The 12012-nt window shown below is 41.1% G+C and overlaps 1 protein-coding gene across 1 annotated transcript in view; it reads left to right on the plus strand.

Moving 5' to 3' along the window:
- The first annotated feature begins 484 nt into the window (after positions 1 to 484).
- Positions 485 to 12012, plus strand: part of hhip (hedgehog interacting protein) — a 33560-nt gene continuing 22032 nt past the window's right edge. The window contains exons 1-3 of the mRNA XM_078262610.1: positions 485 to 1307; positions 5225 to 5417; positions 10428 to 10572. Coding sequence (XP_078118736.1) covers positions 1026 to 1307; positions 5225 to 5417; positions 10428 to 10572 — 620 coding nt within the window. The 5' untranslated portion in view covers positions 485 to 1025. The remainder of the gene's footprint in view (positions 1308 to 5224; positions 5418 to 10427; positions 10573 to 12012) is intronic.

The raw sequence follows: 12012 nt of genomic DNA on the forward strand, positions 1-12012 counted from the left end.
TTTAATCAATGCTGTTAATGTAGCCTATAACTAGGTGTCATATTTCATAAACTGACTATATATCTATCTATCTATCGATCGATCGATCGATCGATTGATCGATCGATCTATCTATCTACCTATCTATCTATCTATCTATCTATGGATTGGGCAGATACATCTGGAGGTTAGTAGCCTTCTGTGTCAATAGTTATTTTCCCTTAAATATTACCAGTTACCAATTAAAAAGTGGTTATATTGTTGTATATTATATTTTACATAATATATTTAAGGCTGAATTAGACCTCAGTAATAATCGTCTTTACTTTTTCGGTCAATGGAAACCAACAGTGCGACTACCTCTGCCTCTACTCTCCGTCCTCCGCTCTACCAGGTAACTGTTTACCTCGACGTGGACGCGACTGTGGCCATATGCGCGCACCCGCGAAGTCGTACGTCACCGCGCTCGCTCCTCTTCTCGCGCGCTGGTTAAAAAGAAGGAGGAAAGCGCACGGGAAAACATGTGAGCGGTCTGAGGACTTTAGTGAGAGACAACTTTTATGTCTTCTATGTTTTTTTGACCCCGTGCATGCACAAACCGCCGTGCTGTGCTTAAAAGGAATTACATCTAAAGGAACATCACGGCTCTTTTGCAGTTCACGGTGTTCTTTGGGTTTTGACTTTTTGTGTTCATCAGGATAAATTGTGTTATTGTTTTGCTTATATTTTATTTTTTATTTCTGAGTTGTTCTATATAGGCAGAAGCAACAATAATGTATTTTTAAACACCTTTCGTCATAGTAGTTGGTCAAATTCAGGACACCTGCCCTGACAAACAGAATATTTGAAATGTTCTTATAGTAGCCAAATTGGCGTTTGCTGCTTGGAGAAATTAGCCTAAAATAATAATAATAAAAATAAAAAAAAATTGATATTTTTTATATTCTACATTGCAGGTTAACCCCACTATTTTTTCAAAAAGAGGGGACAGATCTTGGGAGTTTTTTCTATTCATATTTTTTGTTAATTTTATAATTTTTTAAACTATGAAGCATTTGCAATTTGTGCTCGTCCTGGCCATCGCGGTCAGCGTGTGGGAATGTGGAGACGCTAAATTCGGCGAGAGGGGAGAAATTAGCCCCAGGAGAAGAAGATGTTACGACGGAAGCCTGCCCAAGCGGCTGAAGAAAAGGGAGCGAAAAGTGTTGCTTGACGGCAGCAGCAGCAGCAGCAGCAGCGGAGAAGTTTGCCACAGGTTGTACCCCCGAGTGTCCTGCTGTCCCACCAGGAGAGCCGCCTATCAGATCCTGCACCGCAGGGATGCTAGGGTAGGTTAATGTCCATCCACCACGTTGCATTTGCTTCAAATTAAGGAGCTGGGGAGTTACCCCTCAGGAGATGCATTTACAGCCCTTGTGTATTGTCATTCTTCCTCTTGTTACCGACAGCTGAATGTGGGGATGGTCAGGGGAAATTGCCCTGTCCCGATGAAAAAGTCTTATTTTAACATTCCTACAGGGACATATAGACCAATGTGTGTGTGTGTGTGTGTGTGTGTGTGTGTGTGTGTGTGTGTGTGTGTGTGTGTGTGTGTGTGTGTGTGTGTGTGTTACTCAGTGGTAGGTGAAATTACCATACCTTTGTTTTTTAAATAGTACCTAAAGCTTCGTCTTGTAAAATCCCCATTTGTGACATATGCCTATGTCTGTAACGTTACTTTTTTTTAATCTTGTTTTTAATCTCTTATGATTTTCATAACAACTTATTTTGCTAGTGCCCATGCATGTATCTTTTCTGTAAGGGTTTACCTGTGTCTTTTTTACTTTGTAAATTGAATGAATGTCCAGGTTTCGATGATACATTTTCATTTTACGGTATCTTGCTTTACACAATCTGATGCAGCTATTCAGCTGTCCAATGCGCTTCGGCGTTACCATGGTAAACACTCGTCGATTTACGTTACTTCTCGCCACAGTCAGCTACAACCAACTGTCAGGAAAAAGGGGTTCTAGCTAAGCTGTTGAACCGTTTACCAGAACAGGTAAGAGCTCGGTTGTAACTTTTTTTAATCAACCGTTGATCTTTTTTCCCACAGCTACTGGGAGCTGACAGCGAACTGTTTTTCTTTTCGTCTGTTTGAAAGAGTCCTCACGTTGTGTTTCGGCGTTACGTACAGAAATGTGTTTGCCTAACGTAACGCTGTTGACGTTAAAGGAAAAGTTCTACAAACATTTCCTGGCTCGCGCTTTTACTTAACACTCTTGACCGTTATGGCATCGACCGACGTGATAAGAAGAAGTTTTAAAATGTCATATAAGTAAGGCTTTTAAATGCTCAGTTTCTGTGGGGGGTAAGTCAGAAAAAAGCGACCGTAAGCGTCAAACTTGTAGAGGATTCCGTTGGATCCTCACCAGGCCATTCTCATGTAAACCACTCCTCGAATCATTCAGTGGCTGGGTGGTATCTAACTTTGCGTTGCGACAAAAAGCCATATTGCATCATTTAATTTGCTCAAGTCATGCAAATAAGAGGGGGGAAAACTGAATAGGACAAACTCGACTTCTCCTCCTCCCCACTACACTGCCCACACACGGAGCCCTTTCTGATTATGGCAAAAGAATAACAACAACACCATTGTGTTTGTTGGTTTCACTAATGGGAGAAGCTGGAGAACATCACTCTCCCCCAGTCATCAGCCCTGTCCAAGTGTTAATGCCTTTGAGTGTGTGTGTGTGTGTGTGTGTGTGTGTGTGTGTGTGTGTGTGTGTGTGTGTGTGTGTCCTTCACCATATACCCCTGCCAACCAACTTACACCTATTCCCCAAGGACAAGTGTTTTGTTAAAGCTTAGCATTGCCTACCTCGGTACCTCTCCCCGTCTCTCTGACCATATGAGGTTTGATGAGGTTTTCAGAGTGTTACTGATTTATTGCATTTGAAAGACAAGTGATTACTTTGAAATAAATTGTGCTACAATTTTGAAAAGTGTGGCATTGTATATTAATATGTTTGTTCAGGCAATTTCATTTGCAAAAACCATTATGCAGATGCTATCCTAGAAATAAGTAATCTTGTAATAGCTGTTCTCCAACATGAAGCAATGCATTGCAGCTTGGTGTATGCCAACTTTAGAAAATGCAATGTAAACATCTGAAATAGCCTTGGAATACGTTAATGACAATATTATTTTCTTACGCTATTTTTGCTCTGTGTTTGATTATGGCTCTGTTCTTGACCTGCTTTAGCATATCCTTAGCAAAAGTACAACAGCTAAGCCTAATTGCCATTTTCTCCCTGCTTTTGAGGAACATACTCACTGAGATTCAGCAAAAAGACAACAAACAAAGGCCCACTTGTTATGGTTTGGATGATGGCAACATTGGAGCCCATCCCAGCAACATATGGACACAGGGCATGGCTGAGAGCACACAAATGCTACTCTCCATGGACCTTGTGCCAGCCCATGGCACACAGAATCAATGGGCAATTTAGAGCATGAGGGCAGGCATGCCCACAACACTACATGGCATGAGTTTTGAGGGCACAGAGACAGAGGAACTCACCACACATACAGGGTCATAGCCAGCCCGGAACTCCCTTTTTGAGAAAAAGGTCAACAATTAGATAAAATATAAAACAAAAGTGGGATTCAGATCTGAGTTCAACTATGGAACCTCAGATAAAATAGAATTTCTTTTCCCTCTTCAATTCGTCCATTATACTGCCTTTTGTGGTGACAGATTTGTTGTATATGTTAGTATATTTTTCAGGTAAACCCTCAAGGTTTTGCCAGATGTTTTGCCACCTGTTGGGTAAACACAGCTCTGAATAACTGCTAAACAGAAAATCTTTTCCCCAGTTGCAGTTTGTTGCAGTCAGAGCAAAGTGTAAGGCATCCATATGTTGGCCTTGGGTCCGCTGGTCTAATTGACTTCGACAGACTGCTAATTTGTTGATACCAGAGTGGGAATGATGTGCCTGTCTATCTCTAAATTGGTGTTTACACATGGACCTCACACAGAGCAAAGCACTACCAGCCTGCCTTGCTGCCCAAGCAGCGCTGCTCTTGACCTAAAACAGATTACATTGTGTTTTATTACAGCTAATTTGTTATGTAAATAAGCCTGTTAATTTCTTTTGGATTAACTCTTTGTGTACTTTTGCATAATGACCCCAAGTCAGGCTTTGAGGCTCTTATTTGGCTTTATTCATTTCATGCCCCAGGATCTGTCAGACACGGGAATTGTAATTTGACTTTAACTGTTCATAAACTTGGGTAAGTAGGCAGCGAATGAGATGATTTCTTTGTTTATTTCTCTAAACAGACAGGGTGTCCCAACCTCAATGTTTAACAAATTGGTATCAAAGGATATAGAATTGATGTACTACTATGCAGGGCTTTGCTATAATTTAGCTTGTATACATGAGATTGTAAAAACTGAAAAGAATGTTTCAGTGGGACAATAAAGAAAGAGGCTATACCAGCACTACCAGTGAAAATTTAGAGTGTCTTTGCAGTGTGAACGTTCATGCAGATCGTGGTAGAGATGCTGCAGACTTTCACACTATGCAAGTGACTGTCTTTCTCCCTCCTTATTCTTCATTCTAAAGATGATGCGAGGAAAAAAAGACAGTTGCTGTGCAAACAAATTGTTCAGCACATTAGCAACCATAACAATAAGGAACCACCTGTCAAATCTGCAGATCATGTAGAAAATAAACAGACAATACAATGATGGCATTGATGTTTAACATAATATATGGCATGCAAATGAATGGGTTTATCTAGTGGTGCTTTAGACCCTGTTTCCAACAGAGTATCTCACTTTGCACGTGTCATATGGGGAAAGCCTGTAAACATACAGTTATCAGTGTGTGGGTGTAATTTTTAAGTAGAGATCATTCACTTTCTGTGTGGTTACAGGGGTGAGATTGGCCAATTTAGTTAAATGGTGAGGGCTGAGAAGTGCCTTGGCATCTCTGAGTTGTATTGATATATTGACACATGAAAAAGTTAGGTGAAATCTTTTAAGTGCTAATATTTGCCTTTAAAATGTAATTTGGACTCACTGTAATCATTTGAAAACATCTCATTTTGTATAGTTATTGTTCTTGAAAATCTCAAATAGTGTCTTAAATGTATGACGACGATTTAAAAATGCACCCTACAATCTTAACTAAAGAAGTAAAAGTTAACAGTCCTCTATTTTAATCAGGCATTGGTCCCTGTTGCGTGTGGTCTCCAGATTTTCTCCACCAACAACACCGAATGTGGACGTATCCTGGAGGAGATCAAGTGTGCTCGCTGTTCCCCCAATGCCCAGGTGTTGTTCCACTCCTTGGACATGGATAAGATGACACACAGGGAGCCAGACCTGCCGCGGCTGTGCCAGGATTTCTGCCGCGAGTTCTACTACACCTGCAGGGGACACATACCAGGTAATTATACAGATAATGACAATGAATGTGACTTGAATTGTTGCCCCTTTGTGTTTACTGATACCCAAGCATACACATGGATAGAGTAACTGAAAGTAGGCATACGTTATACTTGCTCATTTCAGTCTCATTTGAAATGTAACTGACACCTTATTGTGATGAATTAAAATTCACAGCAGGCCTCATTCGTCATTGAGACTCAGCCTGCACATGTAGAACTGGCAGATTTTTGGACTTATGCAAGAAATGGTGCGTCAGTAGTCTGGTCTGTGACTATTTATTTATCCAGCTCTTACCTCAACTGACCTCACCTCCATTTGTTGCTGAGCTTGTCTCACCCATTTGCTTGCTCGCTGCCTCGCACTTGCTTTACTGTTGCACTTTAGTGCATCAGTAAAATTACTCGCCACACACTGCCTATATAGACACAACACCAGTTTGCTGATTAGTCTGCAGTCTGATGTAGCACATTTGCTCTAGCAAATAGCAGAGCAATATTTTAGCTTTTTTATGACTTCAGTCTAGCTGTACAGTATTTATGGCACTAGGTGCAGAAAGCTTTGTTCTCTTGTCTCTGTTAGGTTTGTTTGGATCATGCAAGTTTATTTTAATCACCATGAATTTGCAAATATGTGACTGTTTTTGATCACCTTAAAGTGCCCATATTATGAAAAAAAATCACTTTTTCTGGGATTTGGGGTGTTATTTTGTGTCTCTGGTGCTTCCACACGCATACAAACTTGGAAACTTGGTTTTGAGTGAGATACGGTTTCTGAATGTGTCCTGCCTTCAGTCTCCGGGTGATCTGTTCAAAATCGGCACGGCTTTTTACGTCACTAGCCGAAACGAGGTGGCTAACCGTAGCATGCTACCACTAGCATGCTAGCTTGTTCTGAATGGCAAAACACTGCTACAACACACACTAATTCACCATCATCTACAAAAGAACTACTTGCATGTCCCTATTCTGCAGGTATTCCACGCAAAGTTGAAAGTGTGCCCTCGTTTAGAAGAAGTCTACCGGCTAATCCTGCCTTGTACTACTGAAGTTGTAGAAACAAACCGCTAGCTAGATGATGTGATCTTACCTAGCTACTGCGCATGTGCGACTGCCAACAAAGATGTTACAGCAGTGAGAGGTCTCACTCTGTAGCTAAAACAGAGACCTGAACACAGGGTGAAAAGAGGAGCTGCAGCAGTGTGCAGTACAACAAAAATATAGTGTTTTTTGAAAATTGTAAAAAATTTTGTTAAAAATGTAAACCTATTCTGGTACAACCTCAAAATACAATTATGAAACTGAAAATGAGCATAATATGGCCACTTTGTGTATTAACAATACATAAATTTGAAGCATTTCCTGACATGTGAATGGAACATATTAGATTTGCATTTGGGTGTGAAAACATGCACTAACAAAAGCTGGCCCCACCTGATCTGTGTACTAGAAAACTGGACTGGAGCAAAATGAACTATTTTATGAACTGTTCCTGGATACTGCTCACGGGATGCATAAGCACCCTAGCTGTGGTGTAGACATGACTGCTTGGCCCCTTGCCTTCCTCAAACATAAACTGTCACTTAAAGACCTGTGGCTCATGTTCTGCCACCAGTATGTTTTCGTTTGAGTAGTAAGTTCACATGAATCTAAACATAGTTGAAGTGTTGCTTAACTGGCCCCTGTCATGAGCTCTACAATGAGATGGCAGAATCCACAGAACGGGGGGAAAAAACTCATTTCTGCAACAGTTTCCTTGTAGATATGGCACTGCTAAATGATGGGAACCCCTCTGTCCTTTGAAAGCATTTGGTCTTCAGAATTTCCTTTTTGAAGGGATGCAAGATCACAGGTACCTGTGCATACCAAACATGATCAAACACTTTCTCACTGTCTTTTCTCCTCCAGCCAAGTCTTCTTCCAATCTCTGTCGCCACGAACTGATTAGATCTGCTGAGATTTGCAAACAGAGAACAGTTTCAAACACACTTGTCTGCAACCCACCCACATGGTGTTCTCCAGCTCAAGTCAAATATCAAACACATACATTCCATCCTCGTCTGCATCTAATGGCCTGCTTGCATATCTTGTACAGCACTTGAAATTTGGCGAGTGGGACTCCATAGAGCATAGAAAAAGAGAAGAAGAAGAAGGCGAAGGCTTGTCTGGAGTAACATTACTTACTCATGAGCTGAGAGACATATGGGCTCAGAGAGTCCAACCAAAAAAGCTCAACAGAGGAATCCAGAGAAGAATCCCCCCTCTCTGTGTTCACCGTCATGCTCCTCCCCATTTACCCCCCCTCAGCCCTCTACAGATCAGCATATGTGGTGACGAATGACACATTTATTTTTCTACAAAGGTTGTGTGTATGTAAAACTGCTGAAGTGCATCAAGATGTCAAGTACTTTGGGTGGGCCACCCAGGTTGCCTTGGAAGATAACCAGATGGAAGTATAACTTTAGCGCTGGGAATATGGACAGAGCGCTCTCTCTCTCTCTCTCTCTCTCTCTCTCTCTCTCTTACTTGGTTCATACTCTTTTCTGTGCACGCAGTACAAATAAGGTTGAACATACATACAGTATCTCACAAAAGTGAGTACACCCCTCACATTTTTGTAAATACAATAAACTTTAAAAAAGCACACCCTACTAAACACAAATAGATTAGATTGAATCCTATTGCAGCGAGGCCATAGAGTTGTACGCTTTGTTTTCATAAATGGTAGCAATTGTGTTGGCATTTTTAAAATCGCTGGCCAAAGGTATTAAAATGAAACGGTAGCCTTTACTGCATCCATAACTGTCATCCTGCTCCCATGAAACTTCCTACCAGCCCTTGATTAGGCCATGTACTTAGCCCCTATTTCTCCATAAAGACATTTACTGCCTTGACTCTCACTTCTGCCTGGAGGCCTCCCATCTTCACCATACTCCTCTTTTCTCATATCTTCTTCCCCTGTTCACTAAACCCCCCCCAACCGAAGTCCCCAACCAGCATGGTTAAGATAACTGCAGACACAAGTGAGTGGGTGGTATAGCCAGAGCTCTGTGTCTGTGTGTGTGTTTCTGTGTTTGATCTTCATGTTGTGTTTAGATGTTTGAGGGGATATCCTATCACCTCCAGTATTTGGTGCGGTCAGCGCTTGCGGTTGGTGTGTGTCAGGAGAGGGAGATGAAAGAAGGGACAGGGAGAGTCCTGTTTGTGTTTTTATCACTGGTGTATTTGCTCTCCTGTGTCCTCTGAGGGATTGACTAAAGGAAACTATTGGCAAGATTGTTTTTAGGTCGCAAAGGGCCTGTGAGACCCACTGCACTGTACACTTTGCTGGGAATAGTGTTGTGACAGGCTGGAGGTGTAGCTGCGTGTGACTGCTATGTTTACGCAGATCACTTTTCCTCTGGCAATGAAACATTTTACGTAAACCAGCAGGCCATAAGGAATGATGTGATGGCAGTTTTACCTTGAATTTACATGCTAATTGAGTAGAATACAATCAGTAAGTCAAGTACGCAGATCACTATATATTTATTTGTATAGCCCGATATTCCAAATTTGCCTCATGGGGCTTCAGCATATGACACCCTTGATTCAGATAAGGAAAAACTCCCCCCAAAAACAAAGTTGCTGAGACACAACTCAGGAAGCATTTGGGAACATCTCGTCATTGTTTGGCAATGTAAGCAAATCTGAACCTCACCCTATATTCAGAATTACATGCCATATTTAACAGGTTGATTATTTCATTTTGCATGCTGTGCCCATGTGTTGCTCAGTAATGTAAAACAGTCAGACTTGTTTGAAGGAAAGTGGTTGGGACTTATTCTTTAAAGGATATTTTGGACGCCTGAGAATTCTTGACCGTATGTGTTGTCTCCAATTAATTGAAAGAACACAGTTTTCATAGAGAACACCATCGTCCACCATTAGTAACTACACTCAAGTGACCTTTTGACGTGCTGATTTTGATAGGCGATCGTAAGAGCTGTGACACAGAGTGTCCTATAAATAGCCACATGAAGGGAACTCTTATGACATAATATGAAGACAAATTTTGCTACCATCATTTCACATTCTGTAATCTCGTCAAGTAAAAACTGAGAGTCTCTCAGTCTTTCTTTGTCAGTGTTTTCAATTTGGTTTTGGTTTTCTAATACACAGTGTAGTTTTGTTTTTGTTAATAGTTTCATTGGGTTTGTTGTGGGGGTGTGTTAAGGCTGTGTGTACAGAGCCTCTAGACGAGCTGGGGGAGGGAAGTCACTGTGTACTCTACCTGCTGCCTTCTGATGGCTGTAGAGACAGGTATACAACAGAAAGCCTTCATACAAAACATGGGTTGTTACAAGAGATGCGGATAGGAATCAGACAAGATGATAAACTGGATTTTTGCTGTGCATTTAAATGTTTCTTAAGTTTGTATAATAAAAGTAAAATAAACAAGCAATGAATCACTATTTTGCTGGATAGACTGAAGAAAGTCAGAGTTTTCACATAGGACTCCATTAGGACTAGTGTAAAAGCATAATTTCATAAATCAAAATAATGACAAATAATATATACACTTGAAATTGAGAATGCAATCTCTTTTGCTCTCTGGAGAGGCATAGTTCACAGCAGACCTCTATCTAATCTGTGATCCATTTGGTTTGGCCCAGTTTCTCTTCACTTGTTCATTTACGCCCAGTCTAGCCAGGATTTGGTTTGGCTCATCAAGCATATTTTCAACCTTCCCCAACACACAAGCACATCACATCCTTTCTCTCTTCCTCTGTCTCTCTCTTCCTCTTTTGTCCTCTATTGCACATATCCATGCATGCACGCATTTATACAGCCACATACACTACAGACAGGTGCACACTCAGAGCTAAAGTACCATAAAAACAATGTTAGAAGAATATTCATCGGATTTTCTTGGTTTAGGTGTCTACACAAGCCCAGTGTATGAAATAATTTAACCCTGCAATATCTACAGAAAGTGTATAAAATATGTCTGTATCTGTTGTGTTTGCTAGAACTGTTCCAGGCCGATGTGGATGAGTTCTGCCAATACTATGGGAGGAGAGATGCCAGTCTGTGCTTTCCAGATTTTCAACGAAAGCGACCACAAGGGCAAGATTCCAACTACTTGGGAGATGAGAAAATAGAAGATATCAGCAGGTTTGTAGCCTGACTTTTACCATGTTTTATTCTAGTTGACGATTGAGTTACACTATGGAAGATGTACATATTATTATTATTGTTATTATTATTATTATTATTATTATTATTATTATTATTATTATTTTGAATGAGCTTTGGCTAGTTCTTAAATGTGTTTCAGCCAAGTGAACTTTTCAGGCTTCATTATTAGTACTTACGAGTTCAGATTAATGACATTCAGCCGTGATTTTTATTTTTTTATAGAAATGGGGGTAGCCTCGGTCACATGTTCTGGATTCACTGGTCCATTTGACATGGTCCATCCTCTCAGACAGAAATGCTATGCCACCTCCTCTCTAATCCTAAAGTTTGTCCAGAATGCATTTGCTCAGCTTTGCTCACATAATAAAAATGCTTATCCTGCGTCATTCTGGTTGCCTCCCTCGCTGCAAAGGTCTGTACATCACAGAGGGCTTTGCCCTTTTGTCCATGGGGGGATGCCTTTCATCTCTGTTTTCCCTGAGGCAAGAAGGCCAAGCAGCATGTGCACCTGAATAACAGCAAACAACATTCAGTCAAATAACTTCCAAAAGTTAGAAAGTCTGGGGCTTATTTGTTGCTTCTGAACCTTATCCTCTGAGAGGTCTACTCTCTTACGTTAGACGCTGGGAGAAAGTGCCAAAATTAAGTTATCACTGTCCCAGTTCCAGGGAGTGGTAGTGCACTTATTGGTATTTATGGCTGGTGGTATGTAGCTCACCCGGACACATAGAAAACAGGATAGGATAAGAAAGAATCCAACATTAGACATTAACAGTGGATGAGTTAGTTGGTTATGGGCTTGTATCAATTGTGGCCAGTCGAATCAGCTTCTCTTATCCCCCTTAAAATCTGTGCTCTCTGCACCAAAGTGGCCATGTTCACAGGTGGGAAACAACCACAAGTGTTCTTGCCCCTGCCTCTACAGTTTGGTCAGGTACCTGCACAGTTGAGGGGGGACATGGGAGGGTTAGTTTGAACCTCCTGCGCTACTTTTGCTCACTATTTAAAAGACAGAGGTGACGCATGCAGCTGATGCATGCCCTGGTAAGCTGGCTTTGGTTTTTGAATTAAAATGGAAAGACGGAGGGAGAGGATTGGTGGGAACAGGTAGTTGTGAGGGAGTTCAATGACGTAGAGAGGAGGAAGATGTTTTAGTTGTCTTATTATAGACACAATGATAAACTGGATTTGTGTTGTGCATTTAAATGTGTCTGCTGGTTACCAATGTTCCCACCTTGGCAAACGGAAAATCACCAAATTACCAGCAAAGGTGATAAAGACCTGATAAAGAGCACATCTGCTAGTTTTGTCAGTTGAGAGAAATCTCAAGCACTTGCAGTCTGATACAGAAAAGTGAGGTATTTATGTCATAAGAAAAATTATTTTAGGTTAAACTGTTATGCGGTCTTACTGCTG

The sequence above is a fragment of the Sander vitreus genome, chromosome 2, assembly GCF_031162955.1.
Source record: "Sander vitreus isolate 19-12246 chromosome 2, sanVit1, whole genome shotgun sequence".
Lineage (NCBI taxonomy): Eukaryota > Metazoa > Chordata > Actinopteri > Perciformes > Percidae > Sander > Sander vitreus.